This window comes from Rhipicephalus microplus, chromosome 2 (genome assembly GCF_043290135.1).
Source record: "Rhipicephalus microplus isolate Deutch F79 chromosome 2, USDA_Rmic, whole genome shotgun sequence".
NCBI classification, from domain to species: domain Eukaryota; kingdom Metazoa; phylum Arthropoda; class Arachnida; order Ixodida; family Ixodidae; genus Rhipicephalus; species Rhipicephalus microplus.
The window spans coordinates 250,001,508-250,018,616 of record NC_134701.1 but is presented as its reverse complement, the minus strand read 5'-3'; the positions used below and the strand labels follow the sequence as shown (position 1 = coordinate 250,018,616).

Below are 17,109 nucleotides of genomic sequence, written 5' to 3'. Positions count from 1 at the left end.
AGTGAAGCGCGCGCCTCACTGTCGACCATTCGCTGGTTGCGCGCCTCTCAAGGCGATGGCAGAAGTCGGTGAAGGCGAATGTCCGACGGCAACCGTACCCTTGCTCGGCGCAAAAAATGCATTCGCATTTCCTCGTAATTTTCTTTGGGGAGGGGGGAGCGTTTTTTTTTCTTTTTAGGGGCGAAGCTTCTTATGCCGTGCGTCGTGCGTCCACGACGTATGCAGTATACATATAGTAGTAGTAGTCGTCATAGTAGTAGGTAGCCACCTCTCGTTTAGTCCTTGACACTTCCGCTGGATGACGGTACTTCTATATGATGAATATATGGTGAAAAAACTCGAGATAGCCGTATTTAGAGTGTTCACTAGATGGACGGACGAATGGACGCACGGACGGGCGGATGGACGCACGGACGGGCGGATGGACGCACGGACGGGCGGATGGACGCACAGACGGGCGGATGGACGCACAGACGGGCGGATGGACTGACGTACGCTTCGCACCACTCGTCATTCAGTCCGTGGATATGCTGCGATTTTTTTAGGGGGGAAGATCCCTTTTAGTCTAGCCTTGTCCTTTGTCAGGCGTAACTGGCAGTGTCTCCCGAACTAAATAATAGATGGCGCTGTCTCATCACCACTTTTCGTCTCATTTCCTAGGTTGCGCTGGTCCAATAGAAGTGTGTGAAATAAGAATGGACTTACGGACGGACGGGTGCACGCACAGAGGGACGGAAGCATGGATGGATGGACGGAAGCATGGAAGGATGCACGAACGAACGCTTCGCACCACTCATCATCATTCCCTCCATGGGTATGCTATGATTTGTTAGAGTAAATGATAACTTCCGTTCTGCGCTAAATGTTTATATCGACAGGTAAGAAAAGGGGGTGGGGAGAGGCCGGAAAGATAGGATAAAGGTAAATGAAATCTAAAAAACAATGAATTGGCATTGGTAAACTCACTGTTTCTCTCATACGAACAGCTAAACTTTGCCATAACTTCTCCATGAACATTGTCTTATAGATACATCACAAAACAAATGCATACGCATAAAACAATACTACCGAAGTACGCAGAATAATTAAAGGAGTGCTGGCACAAAAATTTTCAGTTTTCGTTTCCCTGCGTGAAATGAAAAGCGAAGCCTTCAAGAGCCTAAAATATTTATTGCTATGTGAGTGCCCCCTGAAAAAGTAATGACGCTGTATTTTTATAGGCTAGTTTTTGTTCCTACCATACCCTGACGTCACAACACGATGTGAGCTTTTCGTCATGTGCCCGCGCAAGATACTGTGGCGTTTCCAAGGCCGCTCCACAGTGTGGCTTACACTGGTGACGCACAATCGGTTATTTAGAAATTTTTTGACCTCATCACAACTAGACAGGCTGCCGCGTGAATTCACCAGAATTCGTACTGTAGTCGACGTCAAGCTTCTGCCAATGTCGGTAGGGGGGTGCCTCGGCGAAATTGACATTAACATCAAAGTAAAATATCTTACCAGAATTTGCTGAACCTCAAACTTGCTGAATATATGCATACAGAAGATTCGCATATCCGCGTAAACACAACTCCGAAAGAAAGGTGTCGTGCCCCTTTATTACAGGGTTATAGCAGACAAGATTGAAGCGGCCCACTTCGCCTTTTTGAGCACTGTCACATCTGTATGAGATTCTTAGAAGCAGTTGGTAGACTCCACAAAACAAAACGATAAAGGGTGTACATGTCGCCTCACTCACCAGCAGCATAGCACGTCCCTCGGAGGTTGGCGTAGCGTACTTTCACCTGGTGGAGTAAAAAGTACGTTCATTAATGTGTACGCCGAAAAATACAAAAGTACTGTAAAAAGTTAATACACCAAGCCAAATAATAATAAATTATATTATATTGGGTTTTTCATGCCAAAACCAGGATATGATTCCGAGGCACGTTGTATAGTGGAGGGCTCCCGAAATTTTGACCATCTGGTGTTCTTTGACGTGTACTGACATTGCAAAGTACACGGGCCTCTAGCATTACGCGTTCATCGAAATGCGACCGCCACGGCCGGTATCGAACCTGCGACCTTCGTTCGGGTCAGCAACCGAGAACCGTAACCATACCACAAACGAGGTGGACTGCAAAAGAAATATTCATTGCTGTCCGCTCCAGAGAAGCGCACACAATGTTCCAACGAATATTCCACCTATCTCGTGTATACAGCGAAAAAAAAAAAATGTCTTCGTGAAGAAGTGATCCAAGCGGTTCGTAAACCGCAGTGATTGTCTGCGTCTGTTTTTTTTTTTTTTTCGATACATCCCTTTGAGGCGCAGTGTCCACATATGCGAACGCAACTCGTTTATTGTACCTGCATGGTCCTCGGACTAGGGGGAAAGAAAGGAGCATATACATTGTACATAGGATCGATTGAACCTTCAGCACACTCGACGCGCCTTGAGATTACAGCAATGTGCTGCATATGACTGCCACCCATCATCTTGATGATGGCACTTAGAACTCCGACGAGTTAATCAACGCGCCGCGTTCCCTGCAGGACCAACTTCATAATTACTATTTTTCTTTGGATGAACACAGTCAAAAACGAACTGTGTGTGTTTTGAGCCCAACATTTCTTTCTCTTTGCGCAAAAGTCGAACGTGACGGTTAGCAATATAATTAAACATTTAATTACACACAAATTAAGATTAATTAGCAAAGCTGGCAAAACGATGTATTTATTAATTTTCATTCGTGGAATGTAAGAAAGAGTACCTTATAAATGTGTTGTATGAAATTTAGACATTTATGGACAGTGCAGCATAGTTCGCGCCTGAAGGAGTGGCTATTATGGCTAACATACCTGGCTTTTTTTGTCGATTTCCTGAAGGCACACTGCGTGATTGCCACCGCCGTTGCCGTAATGTTCCGTGTAAAGCCGAAATGATACCATTGCCCGGTTCGTTTCTTGTTCTATGTGCGTATAAAAGCGTGAAAAGGCTGCAGATGGGCGTGGCTCAAGGAGTGATTAAACGCGCCGGCTGGCTACGCTGGCCGAAGGGTCATGAAGAGTTGGCGGAAGGGGATGGGGGATATATCGCGTGAGTAGCAACTGCGAACTTTGATCAGACGGGCAGGGGCGGCTCATATTTTTCTACGTGCTCTGTTCTCGAAACTTGCTCGCTTTGAAGTGAGAAAGAGGCTACACCACGAAAACCACTTCACTCCCGGTACCGTATGTAATGCCTTACGGCAGCGCTTTTAAAAAAAAAATAGGACAGATCGAATGCTAGATAAGTGTTCTGCTAACTTCGTGTGACGTCTTTCCATTTTGTTCCTATCGAATTCATTCGTTTGCTTTGTAGTGAAACGTGGATTTCTTTTCTGAATTAAGCGAAAGAAAGAAAGAAACAAAGAAGCAAATAAAGAAAGAAAGAGAGAAAGAAAGAAAGGAAGAAATTCAGCAGATCACATTCACTGTGGGAATTGATGCAGTGCGAAGCAGCCAGAAAAGAGCTGCATGCATATTTTTGCTTGTCATTGAGGCGAATGAGATCAATTCATGTCATGACATCTATATTTCAATACTTATAGCACGTTTTCATTGCATGCATGCATGTACAATCTGGTATATACCACGCTAATAAAACGTATTTCAGATATACATAAAAACACATTACCTGCAACATATGTTCGTCACGCACTCATGTCATATATCATATACCAAGTTTGGTATCATTGCGAAAGTTGTTATGGGATCAGCTCACGGGTCACGCGCGGCGCCGTAGTTGTCCGCCGCCGCCATCACCATTGTCCGTAACCAGTACTGAACAAACAAAAAAATCTCAGTAAATAAAAACGTCAATGGTGCGATGGGATTCAAACCGAGTGCGCTGCGTGCCAGCCCAGTATTCTACCACTGAGCTACGCCAATGCTTGGAACTTGTTTGTAAAATGACCCGCAGGCTTGATGTCTGGAACGGAATCGCGTTAGGCCATCACCAACTAGAAAAAACTAGGTGCACGTGTTGGCCTAAGGCAAGTTTGCCAACAAGTCTCAAGCACCTGCGTCGCTCAGTGGCAGAATACTGAACTGGCACTCAGCGGACCCGGGTTTGAGCCTCACTGTGTCATTGATACTAGTTTTTTTTTTCTCATTTCGTGCGATGTGGTTACGGACACTGACGGCGGTGGCGGACCACTTAGACGCCGCGCGTGGCCCGAATTTCGATCTCGTAACAGCTTTCGATGTGATAGAAACGCAGCAAGCTGAAAGCTGCCCCGCTAAGGGACGCAACGCTTGCGCTAGACAGCGCACATCACAACCCATTCCGGAGGTTACATCTAAGTGAAGGTCCCAGATGAGTAAACAACAAACATACCGAAGGTACAGAAGCGACCAACTCGCCCGCAACACTTGCCGTCGACCGTTGGCGAAGTGTACTACTATAGGAAGAGAAGGAACGGGTGCAGGTGGACACCGTCTTGCTTTGACGTTAAGCGTGAATTTGATTTAAGCCACAGACGAAGCGCCACGCTTGACTTGATCCCACGCGGTCACAAGGCATTCTGCCAGCCACAGATCGCGTAACCGCGCGAGTGACCTTATGCGGTCCGAGCCAGTGGCCACAGCTGCGCCTGAAGTGGACAACCCGTTTGTTTCAAAGGGTTCGAAATGTCAGAGGTCTGCCCGCGAGCCTCTGACCGTCCATCCACGTTTGACAATGGACAGCCGCCGCGTTTGAGACGGCAGAATGAAACGACCGCGCGGACCGAGGTGACGCTACGAATATCCGAGTATACGGACGTCGGCAGCATCCATTGTTTGTTCACCTCAGACGCTGTAGGTTTACTGAAAGGCCTTTAGTTAAAACCATATAGAAACCGTAAAACAAATTAGTTCCATAGAGATGGATGTGTTGAATTTTCCGGCTAGCCAGTAAATGAATGCCGACATCAGGACGAAAAGCGGGCATGTAATGCGTAGGGTGGAGAACCGCGATGGTCATTAGATAACTATGTGATTACCAAGGAATGAGAAACACTATAGGAGCCGGCAGAGAGTTAGGGGGGGATGCCGAAATTAAGATTTTCGCTAAAACAAAATCGAATTGGAGATAATTGGTAGCATATATAGGCGTATCAGCCGGGGGGATGGGGACAAGGGGGGCCCGAGTGGGGGGGGGGGGGGGGGGCTGAGCCGCCCTAGTTTTGACAGTGGCCCCATTCAGCTGCACGCTGGGGAAACCAACAACTAAGGTGAAGTTTTGCTCCTCCATAGTAATCACTCAATTATATTGTACGAGGAAATGAACACGTTGCCAGAGAATGTTTTAAAAACGTAATTTTTTTTAATAAATTTCTGCTGTGACGATTGTCCTTGGATATTCCTTGCGGTGCGAGCCACCTATGCGACTCTTTCGCGCCTTGTATACTGTATAGCATTGCAAAGCGCGCTACAGTATAGACGGCGCGAAAGCGTCTTGTGCTTGCTTTGTTATGAATGGGAACAAGCAATCACTTTATGGACCAGTCAGAGCGTTTGCTGCTTCAGTAAAATTGTTTTTTTTTTTCATCAAAAATGAATAGCATCATCGCTGATTTATCGAAGCTACTGTGAGCCGATGCTTGAGACCAATCTTTTTAAATGCCTTAGTTCTGCCGTATACTAGAAACGTCTCAAAAATGCCGCCATATCCACGAAGTGAATGATGATGAGTGGGCGAAGCTCCGGAGGTAAACCTAGTAAACCATGAATCCTCCGTACATTTTGCCCACTCGATTTTATTGCAACGCTCCCCCTAGCGTACGTCGCCGCACTATATCGAACGATGACACGCGCCATATGTGGCATCATTCCTATTTTATAACACCTCGCATCTTTCATAATCAACTACACGTACCGCCGTCTAGTTTATAACATCTTGCATCTTTTGGACGGACGGACGGGCGGACGGACGGATGGATATGGCTGTACCCTTTAGATCGGGCGGTGGCTAGCGTAATACTTAGAACTGAACGAGAGGTGGCTACATACAGGGGACGCACAGCCCACGCCTTAAGGAGCTTCGCCCCTAAAAGGTTTGCGCTTTAGCCTCTGATAAATCTGATCAGCCTTGCTTACGGTAACTATAGGAGCGATGACAGCAGTTTGCAAAGTGGCGAAGAAGAAAGCACTGGACTCGAGTACAGTGGGAAGCTCAGCTTCTATAAGCTTACTCCGCAGCTTGACCCACCGGATCCTGGACAAGGTGAAAGACCGTGGTTTTTTTTGCACGATGAAGGCCTAATTAGGAGTCGGGCTAGTTAGTCTTCATTCAACTTGCATTATCTTTTACAGGTCAAAATACGACTCCGACAGAAAAGAAGCACACACGCGCGCAGCTGCAGCTTATTTCTCTCTCTCTCTCTCAACAAGGATGAGCTCACAGAGATGTTCACGCGTACATACACTCTTAAATTAAAAGTTTTCCGGAGCAACTGTGAAGTTACCACAAAAAGGGCTCTTGGATCCTTCAAAAGACGAAACCTTCGCCAAATATTGCACGAAGCACCACAAGGAGGGGCACTTTCCTCTTTGTGGAGTAAAGCACTCGTTCTTTCGCATAACTGCAGAAATTTTCGCACCATGCGCGAACGACTCATCGGCGCATGCCTACACAAGTCTGTTTCATTTCAGACGGTTCTGTAGCGTGGTGTATAGTGCAGTCGCTATTGTGTACGCGTATGCTGGCTGAATGGTGGCCAGTTGATTGATTGATATGTGGGGCTTACCATTCCAAAACCAGCATATGACTATATATGAGAGATGCCGTATAGTGAATGGCTCCGGAAATGTCGACCACCTGGACCCGGTTCTTTAACGTGCACCGAAATCTAATCTGAGCACACAGGCCTACAGCATTTTCGCCTCCATCGAAAATGCAACCATCGCAAAGCTGACTGACGATTATGTTGATGAACATTCTTGGCGGTAGTTTAACCGGAGAAGTCATTCATCAAGGAATGGTTACCTGTCCTCAGTGCATACACTATAAGCTGCTCAAGCAAGCAATCGAGTTCTATACAGCCGGCTTCTCTCAGACGATAAACGTGTCGTTGTTTGATTGAAACCATAAACCAAGCTGAACTGGCGTGTTGCTTAGTTTGTATTATTACTGAACGTTCGAAGGTAACTTCTGCAGATGCCCCCGTGCGGTGGAAAAAGGTACAAAAAGGAACAAAATATTGTCAGCTATTCATTCGTAACACGAAACTGTACTCACAAAGCGATCCATGCGAGATTTTCAGAAAGATAGCTTATTGGCTCTTGGGAAAAAATCCAACTTAGAGCTTTTTCGGAGTTAACTGGGTCCCTTACAGATAGCAAGGGCCCATGCAATTGTTGAGTAATGCTCTGTTGTGCACATTACATGTACGTGTATTACAGTGCTTTCTGGATCATATACCCAATGGCAAAAACAACAACAAACGCAAAGTTTTTATCTCGTTTGTACATAAAAACGAGTGAAGCTATCTAGGATCAGCTACATTGACCGCCATGTTAACAGTGACAGGCAGGGGCATGGGCTTCAGCAGGGGGTCGCAAAAGGGGCACCTGCTTCCTTAGGCCCCACCAGTGCCTTCCCCCTGCCTTCACCCACCACTGTGCACCACAAGTTCTTCCTCCTCCTCCCTCCTACCCACCAAAGAAAAATGTATTGCCGACACCCATGGGCAGGGGCTATCTCTGAAACACCCCGCAGATGACCAACACTGACGCTCGTGACCAACGTTGCGTGCAAGCGTTTGCACTCGAAGCTGGCGCCGATACCTAAACCCTTTTCTCTTCTTATAGGTCTACTCTTCTTAGGCTGACGTTACCTAGTTGGTGTGTGGCTGCCGGCGGTTCCACGTTGTCGTTTTGTAGCGACGATTTCACGACCCCTTTAAATTTTTGGATTAAAATACAGCAAGACTGTTCTCTTGGGGTAAACTCTGATCCATATAGGCCTTCGGGCGAGCCACTCACAAAACGCATCTAGCGGTAAGACTGAAGTGCATAGCTGTCTACAAACAAGTATGCATACTGCAAAAAAAAAAAAAAATCACGAAGAATTTTTTTTGTACATAGTGTGATTGTAGAGGACAAATCAAGCACTGTCCTAGAACAGCCGGTTGGGCGCGGGGAACATTCTCCCGCACGTCGGTAACGAACATCAACAAAGTTGCTCTCTCTCTCGCTCCTGTCGTTGAAAAACGCCAGGCGTGGGCGGAACGCGCAGCACAGTCCCAGTGAAATCTAGAAGAGCGGCCTTTCAGAGCCTTTTCTAAACACTCTTTGGGATGCTACAAGAACACTGCTGGGTACCTACTGCCCCATAAATAAACAAAAATTGTGTGTAGTAGGCGAGCATTCACTACGCTATCCTTCGTCATTCTTTGCAGAAGCGTGGTATCCGCTACACACTTGCTGGAAATGCTGTGTATTTTTTTTTATGCAGTGGCTGACGGCGATAAAGAAATATTCCGGAAATGGGTACGTGCCACACTTATTATGTGATTAAGAACAAGTTTTCTAATGAGTAGGAGCATCGCACGACCCAGTCGTTACGCAATTCGCATTTTGTGACGCCTGGCTCTTATTTTCATGCTCTAAAACGCTTTGATTGATTGATATGTGGGGTTTAACGTCCCAAAACCACTATATGATTATGAGAGACGCCGTAGTGGAGGGCTCCGGAAATTTAGACCACCTGGGGTTCTTTAACGTGCACCCAAATCTGAGCACACGGGCCTACAACATTTCCGCCTCCATCGGAAATGCAGCCGCCGCAGCCGGGATTCGAACCCGCGCCCTGCGGGTCAGCAGCCGAGTACCTTAGCCACTAGGCCACCGCGGCGGGGCTGCTCTAAAACGCTTTAATATTCATATTAACGCGAATACTTTCCCGACATCAAGTCTGCCAGTTTGGAACCGAGTTTAAAGCACTGACTGGCATGGCTCAGTGGTGAAATGAGTGCCACGGAAAGATGGGAATTATTTAAGCAAAAGATAAAAATGAACGCAATAGAGTGTGGTTGCTACATGCAGTATCAAGCTCGAAAACAGGAACGTGAGCTACGGGCAGAGCAAAATGATTTGGTGAATATTGAAGCAGAAAACCCGGGCTTATTCACACATCAACTGCAGGTTGTCAAAACAAAATTGAATGTCTTGAAGAAGATAAATATAAAGGCGCAATTATACGAGCAAGAGCTGAGAGATACCTCGTGGGTGAAGCCCCGACAAAGCGAGCCTTGTCAGATGAAAAGGCATATGCGCGAGCTCACGACATACTAGAGATAGAATGGAATGATAAAATATTGAGAGAACATAAAGATATTATGAAAGCTTTTGAAAACTATTATCAGGACTTGTTTGCTTATCGCGAACCAAAGGAGCCGGGTTTTGAAGATGAGTTCTTGATAGAAATGCCGACATTTAATGCTGAGGACACAAATTTATTGGAAATGTCTATTAGTATAGGGGAAATTGAGAAGGCTATCGATTATCTTGGCATGGGCAAATCACCTGGTCCAGATGGCATTAATTCCGCCTTTTACAAGGCGTTCTAGGAGGATATGGCCGCCGCGTTGCATGAGGTTTTTTCAGAGTCTTTAGATCGCGGAACTCTGCCTGCATCGTTTAATCGGGCACACACCGTGCTGATTCCTAAAGGGAAAGAGCAACATGTTTTACGCAAAGTGACAGGATAGAGGCCAATCACGCTAACAAACGTAGATTATAAGGTGTTTATGAAAGTTCTGGCTAGGAGGTTGCAAGGAGTTATATACAAGTTGGTCGGGTCACATCAGACTTGCGGCATCAAGCGTAGGAGCATATTCACGAATATTCATGTTGCCAGGAGAATTTTGTAGTATTGTGACGCTGCGCTTCTAAAAGTAGCTATGTTGCAAATTGATCTAGCCAGGGCTTTCGACATGGTTCCACACAATATACTCTTCATGCTAGCTGAGTACGTTGGTCTTGGTGCGATCATATGTGAAGGTATTAAATTGGCATACAAAAGTTCAACCACAAATTTAATTGTAAATGGAGAACTCTCACAGCGCATACAAGTACTTTCCTCCGTGCGCCAGGGGTGTCCTTTAAGTCCTTTGCTCTTCGCTCTATTTTTGGAACCATTGTGTCAGAAAGTGATTTACCATGCAGAGATTAATGGTTTCAGGTTGCAGTCGTGTGAAGTGCGTGTTTTGGCATACGCCGACGATATTGCCTTTTTTGCGGTTGATAGAGAGAGTGTCACTTCGTTATTAAAGATCACTCAAAGGTTTTGTGACACGAGTGGAAGTTTAATGAACAAAGATAAAAGCATTGGTTTATGGCATGGTAATTGGGACCTCACGCCCAGTTCCTTTGGAAATATTCAGTGGCTCACGACGCCTAGTCGTTACCTAGGGGTGCCATTGGACAGGTATCAAGACAGTGAAGCATTTTGGCTTGGAAAGGCTGAAGAACTGCGCGCGACCGCCGAAGGATGGGGCGGTCGTGGCTTATCAATTTTCTCTCGGTCAGCTGTATGCAACGTGGTTCTGGCTGCTAAAATTATGTACCTTTTACAAGTACTTAGTTGTACGTGTAAAAGCATCCACAAAGTCCACAGGATATTCGCCACGTTCATCTGGAGCTCTACGTGGGAGAGAACATCTAGAACGAACTTGTTTCGGCGAGTTAAGCAAGGAGGGCTGTCTCAGTGCCATCTGTTTCTTAACCAAGTAATATCACGTTTCTTGCTCATTAGAGACCAGAGAGACTCTTTTTTCCGTTCTTTATTTCAAACAACGCTGTTACACCACATGCCTGACTTCCTTGTATCTTCAGATAGGCGAGAACGACACACCTTGTCACCGTTCTTGCGCGAAGTTGTGTTCTCATATCGTTTCTTAAGGGCGAGGTTTTCGATAGATTACCTAACTAATGTGAAAAGAAAGTGCCTTATGAAAGACCTAATACAGAATGTTTTTCCTGTGCCTCTGTACCGTTCAAAGTATGAAAAATCATATGGTCATGACGTACTAAAGCGAGTGAAAAACATGTGTATACCACCCAATGTGAAAACCGTCTTTTTTAAACTTCATACGGGAACCTTGCCAGTTAAAACGTGGCTTGAAGAGAGAGGGATGTATGTACCATGGGGAAGCAGCTGTCTCCTGTGTAACAAACCTGAGACCATTGAACATGTGTTTATTGATTGTAAGAACGCTATTTTCTTTTGGGACATTTTACAGAGGACTTTAAAAAAGATTTACCTCTTACTTCATATGGAATTCGTTTTTTGCCTTGTGATAGTTCTGTGCAAAATTTGGATGTTATATTTTTACTTGGTCTTCATTCGGTTTGGCGTAGTATGCTATCGTACAGACACTGTGATGTGAGAGTTCTATCCGTTAATGAGTGTTTCGTGGAAGCTGTTATAAAAGTGCGAGATGTGTATGAGACTACCGACTGTGTTGAAGATGTAATATCTTTGTTTGACGCGTTATCACGCATGAAACACGTGTGATAGTGATTGTCATATTAGCTTGACCTGTAGTCAAGAAGGCAATAAAGACATGGTTAGAAAGAAAAGGTATTTTCATTCCGTCTGTTAACTGCCGTCTATGTGATGTGCCGGAAACGATTGAACATTGCTTTGTTAGCTGCAAAGATGTCATACTATTTTGGGATGTCCTTCAGCGAGCACTGAAAAAACGTTTCGTCATTAATTCTCACACAATACGTTATCTTCTACCAGCAACGCTTGATGAAGTACCATATGATATGTTTTCCCTCATGGGTTTGCACAGCTTGTGGAAGACACGAATGCAAGACCACAATGCAGAGCCCACCACCTTTGAAGCGCACACTTCATTCAAATGGCTATCCACCTAAAAAACATTTACGACGAGCTAGACTTTCGACCGGACTGGTACTCCGTCTTAGAGAACTGTTTGACCTCACCCCTTTTTGGGTTGTATAACACGATGTGAAAAACTCTTCATGTGAGGAACTCACGCCGTGTTAGCCATTTAGTGTTTATGAGTAACGCTTGAACGCTTACTTTCGCGATTTGATTGTACTTTTGTTCGCTTGATTTTGTCTTTATTGCCCAAGTACTTTAATAAATACCATGAAAAAAAAGAAAAAAAATGGCTCAGTGGTAGAATACTGGGCTGGCACGCAGCGGGCCCGGGCTAGAATCCCATTGTGCCATTATTGTTTTTTTGTTTAATTAGTTTAATAATACTGGACAGGCACGCTATTGTGTCATTCGAGCTTTTTTATTTACCGAGCTTCTTTCGTTCGATACTGGTTACGGACACCGGCGGCGGCGGACTACGGCGGCGCGCGTAACCCGTGTTCTGATCCCATAACAGCTTTCGCTGTAAAACACACACGCAACGACAAAGACGCCTCGGTCCCGCTACGTGGGTCTTGGTGACAATGCTTTTTGTTTTCAGAACTCTCAGAACACTCCGGCATCTCAGACCAAAAAGATCGTACTTCAAAGAAAATAGTTAAGATAATAGGCCAATTCCTGCAAATTAATTAAATAATGAAGTTCCCATTGTAGTTAAGTTTGCCAACACTGCTCTTTTTTTTAAGCCGTTCTGCTGGTTAGGTGGAGTATTTGCTCAAACTGTTTTAGACGATTTGTCAATATGGCAAAACTTTATATTCCTTATACGTGCTGCCCACCCCAGTCAACACAATTGTTCCGGCACTTGGCCGCTGACTTGAAAGCCGCAGGTTCGATGCCAGTCGCTTGTAGTAATATACAATAAGATGTCATCCCTTGATGGCTTCTTATTTCAAGTATATGACTAATCATTGACGTTTAGAGCATTTTGTTATTATCTTTTACGCATTGTATATTTACCCACTTCTGCGATGCTCTTTTGTGTATTGTTTCTGCCAACTCCTGCGATAACCATTCGGGGATGCAGTGTGTTGAAATAAATGAATTTTAAAAAAGGCGAAATATGGGTCGGGTACTGTGCGATGTGAGTGGTCAAAATTATTCTGAGCCCCCCCTCTCTCTATCTCTCTCTAAGTGGTTCCAAGTGAGAAAGGAAAAGAAAATCGAGCCCCGTAACTGTCTGCTTCAGCGAGCGACACCTCAACAGTAGCTCACAAGGGATGGGGGTGAGGAGGGATTAAAAGGGTAGGAATAAAGGTATAGAGAAAGAGGCGTGAGAGCGACGACATATCGAGGGGATAGGAGAGATAGGAAAGATACTCTACTATACGACATGTCTCATAATCACACCATGGATTTAGCTCACAAGACCCCAAATATTATTCTCTGTGTGTGCGTTATTGTCCGACTTCGCAGATCCTTCAGTATTACTAGTAACCAGAGCTATTTCTGAAGTAAAGACCCGCACAAAGTAGACGGATAGCAAGGAAAAAAAGCTCCGTAAGTTTAGACGTAAAATAACCAGTGAGAAATTATACAGTTATATATGTCACTGCGCTAGATTACCCCAAATGGCCGATGTTGCATCCTCGGGAAAGCCGTACATAATTAGTTAATTAATTAGCAGTTCCCCAACTAAATTATCAAGTGAATATTTCACAGCACATATCGCAATTTACAAAATGGACCCTGTGGATGAGCAATGTGTAAACATTTCGAACAGTTTTTCCAGCTGAGACCAGTAGTTCCAATATAAGCACGTTCAAAAAAAAAAGTAAACGTATTTGAGTGGTCTGATTACATATGTGCTTCACTGCAAAAAAAAAAAAGAAAGACACGCTTTGCTTTTATTAAAGTAAGTATATGCTTATACCACGGTGCATCTATACCGCATGTTTGATCTAAAGAATCTCGCAATTCTAAAAAACGTTTTATTGCAAGTTAAAAACGTTTTATTGCAAGTGGATAAGTCTCGTAAACTGAGCGACCACAATGAGACAATTGATGTGTGTACCATGACATCACTAAATGGAAAGTAGAAGGCCAGAGAAGCTTATTTTACGAAATAATTACATATTTCAATTTCTCGTGTGAGCAATGTCTTCCGCGTATGGTAATCAAGCTGAGGTACTTCACTACGGCCGTCTCTCACTGATATATGTATATCTAAAAGAAGAAAATGTGTTGTCTAAGAATAAGAAAAAAAAAACACCCGGTGTATGACTCCTCGGAAGACTTACCGTGCAAGACAGTCAAGGAAGGTACTCTTAGAAGAAGTCAATCGTCGTTGTCGGCACCGAGTCGAAGAAGGAGGGGGGAAGAAGAAGACAGTCGAGTATCGTCTTGGTCGTGACGGGGCGCGCGACGAATACGCGGCATCGGGAAAGGAGCCGCGGTTTAAACCCCATTTGGCGGGGAGGCGGTGGCTACAACGTGCGCCACTAGCGACGAGGGGGAGTGGGTAGGTCGATACAGCGAAGGAGTCCTCCTCAGCTGTTGTGCTACTGCGACCTCGCAAACGTCGTCGCAGCTGCGGGCAACGCGACTCTCGCGTCGACGACCTTCGCACGGAGCTTTCGAGGAGAACGACGACCATCGCCGTCGCCGAGGCATGGCTCCGTTGTGCGACGGGGAACGACGCCGAGCTAGACGCTCGAGTCAGTGTGGGGCAGCCGCTTCGACTGGCCCCACGCTCCGCACGGATACGGCCGCGCGCCGCCAAGCGCGGACCTCCGTTAATGGAAAGAAAGAAACGAACGAGAAGTACGAAAACTAAAGAAAAAAGATAGACCCGGGGCTCAGCGCGAGGGAGAGTGCCCCGCGGTGATCGTAAAAAAATTTAAATGAGCGGGAGTGAAAAAGAAAAAAAAATGAAAAAGGGTTAAAAAAAAGCCGAGTGATCAAAGCGCACTATCGGCTGCATTTAACGACGTTAATTTTTTTTTTCTGAATAAAGTTTCTTCCTCTGTTTCTTCTTTTGGTTTTTTCCTCTTTCACTCGGACACTCTAGAAATGAACGCGTGCTTAATTTTTGCATGGAGCAGGAAATGGAATGAAGGAAGCAACCCCGTCTTTGATAACACTTTAATTTATTCTTAACTCCGTTTTTTTTTTACTACGGTATATATACTAAGACATCGCTATTAAGTTGGAACGACTTGACATGCTTGACGTGCTGCTTGATTGTGCTTCTTATCGTTCTATGCATGTACACCACGAAGCGTCGCTTTTGTGCATAAAAGCGCGTTGAGGAGTCATAAGCGCGCTTACAAGCAAGAAAACGTTCTAAAGGAGCCGATCAGAACGTTATCGGCGATATTGTGGTTTGTTTAAATGATCATGTATAGCGGTATGAACCTCAAGCTTGCTAATAAGGTATATACTGGGGCTCATCGATAAATGTAGCCACGACGATCCAATAAGCAAACACGCAAGGGCTAGCCTAAGAACACTGGTGTTAGCGCTCGCTTAATGATCACTATTTTGTTTGGTACAGCGTAGCGCCAAAGCTACATGACCAAAAAAAAAAATGACGCCATATTCACAAAGCGAATGATGATCAAGGAGCTTGCTCCGGAGGTTAAATCTGGTAAAACGTGAATCCTCCATACATCCACTCGACCATCATACAAAGATGTGCCCTACCAGGGGCAGCGAAGGTTTTAGGACGTTAAACTGCAACAATTATTACAACAACAACAACAACAACAACAACAGCAACAACAACAACAACAACAACAACAATAATAATTCACAAGGACTTGTGCAACTAGGCCCGGCAGAGCCGGTTGCAGCGATGTGGATACAAGAAAAACAAAAACTATTGTTGCTTCTTTGCCAACGAAAAGACTAATGACTGACACCATTGCTTTTTTACAGGCAGTAAATAAAAAAAAACAAAGGAGGGACGCAGAGCATACGTGACATACAAGTAGACCATGTGATTTTACAGCTCAGCGAGTAATTTCTATAATTGCTCTTTTGAACTCGCAGAAAAAAATTCTTCAGGTAGTGAATTAAAAAGTATTATTATTATTATTATTATTATTATTATTATTATTATTATTATTATTATTATTATTATAGCGAAGGTTCGTGGCAGCTTCCCTCCCCCCCCACCACAAAAAAAAAGATACGCGGACCCGGAGGAGCCCGGGCCACAGCCGCATTGCGCTCTCCACTCTACCCTCTTAGCTTCTTCGACGTTCGTAGTGGTTAGCAGTATCGAAGCGCACTGAGTAATGTCCGGCGAAAGAGAGAGGAAGCGAACTAGCGAGCGTTTTATATATATAGACATGGTCCCATAAAACCAGAGCATGCACCAAGATAACCGAGAGTCGAGCGAGCGGCAGCGCGACGTCTAGCGATGTGTTCTTGAAACGAAGAGCAAGGCTGCGCCTCTAGCGGGAGCAATGCGTACTAGCGTACAGACCGGCGCAATGACGAGAGACACCACCCAGCGAAAGGAGCAAACTCCTAAAAAATGAATCGAGCGCGGTACGTCGTGGCACAGTCCGACCATGCATCCGTGTTGTGTCGTCGCTTTTTCAGCCAAGTGCAGTGCTCTCATCGTTCAGCATATTAAATAAACGTCTACGCACGCACGCCACCGTGCCCGGTACAGTATATATACTTGGCTGCTGGCCCGTGTTATGACCGGCACAGCAAGGAGGTGGCTTGCAAGGGACGCTCATCGGCGTAACGGTCAAACGCTGTCCGCGTCCTGCAGGAACGCGGGAGGCGTCTGTGTGCGCCGCAGGAAACGCACATCAGCGTCGCTGGGGCACACAGCCAGCGTCTGAGAAGATGCACGTGAACGGACGAGAATATAAAAAGCGCGTCGCGTGTGCGGTCGGAGCTCTCTCTCTCTGGACTTCGCTGGCCCGCTCATCTCGAGTGCGCTCTGGGCCCTTGTGATGGAAAGGCGCGTCTGTACGCTCTCGTTGCAATGTACTTCTCTTGCAAATATGTAAATTAAACGCATCTTCTACTTGTTGCTTCCGTCGCAAGAGTCGTCCTTCGCCGGATCCCGGGTGGCAGCCTCAACCCCTCCCCGGGCATATTACCCGAAGGTCACGGGTTCGATTCCGGCCGCCGCCTTCGCAATTTTTAGGAGCGAAGCTCCTTAAGGCGTGGGCTGTGCGTCCCCTGTATGTAGCCACCTCTCGTTCAGTTCTTGCAGTGTTCAC

The 17,109-nt window shown here is 45.5% G+C and overlaps 1 protein-coding gene across 1 annotated transcript in view; it reads right to left on the bottom strand.

Annotated features, from left to right (window-relative positions):
* The window catches only part of LOC119169294 (uncharacterized), a 135,799-nt gene extending 121,519 nt beyond the window's left edge, over window positions 1-14,280 (bottom strand). Inside the window, exons 1-2 of the mRNA XM_075879211.1 lie at window positions 14,161-14,280; window positions 1,742-1,787 (exon numbers count right to left, since the gene is read on the bottom strand). Coding sequence (XP_075735326.1) covers window positions 1,742-1,750 — 9 coding nt within the window. The 5' untranslated portion in view covers window positions 1,751-1,787; window positions 14,161-14,280. The remainder of the gene's footprint in view (window positions 1-1,741; window positions 1,788-14,160) is intronic.
* Window positions 14,281-17,109: the final 2,829 nt, after the last annotated feature.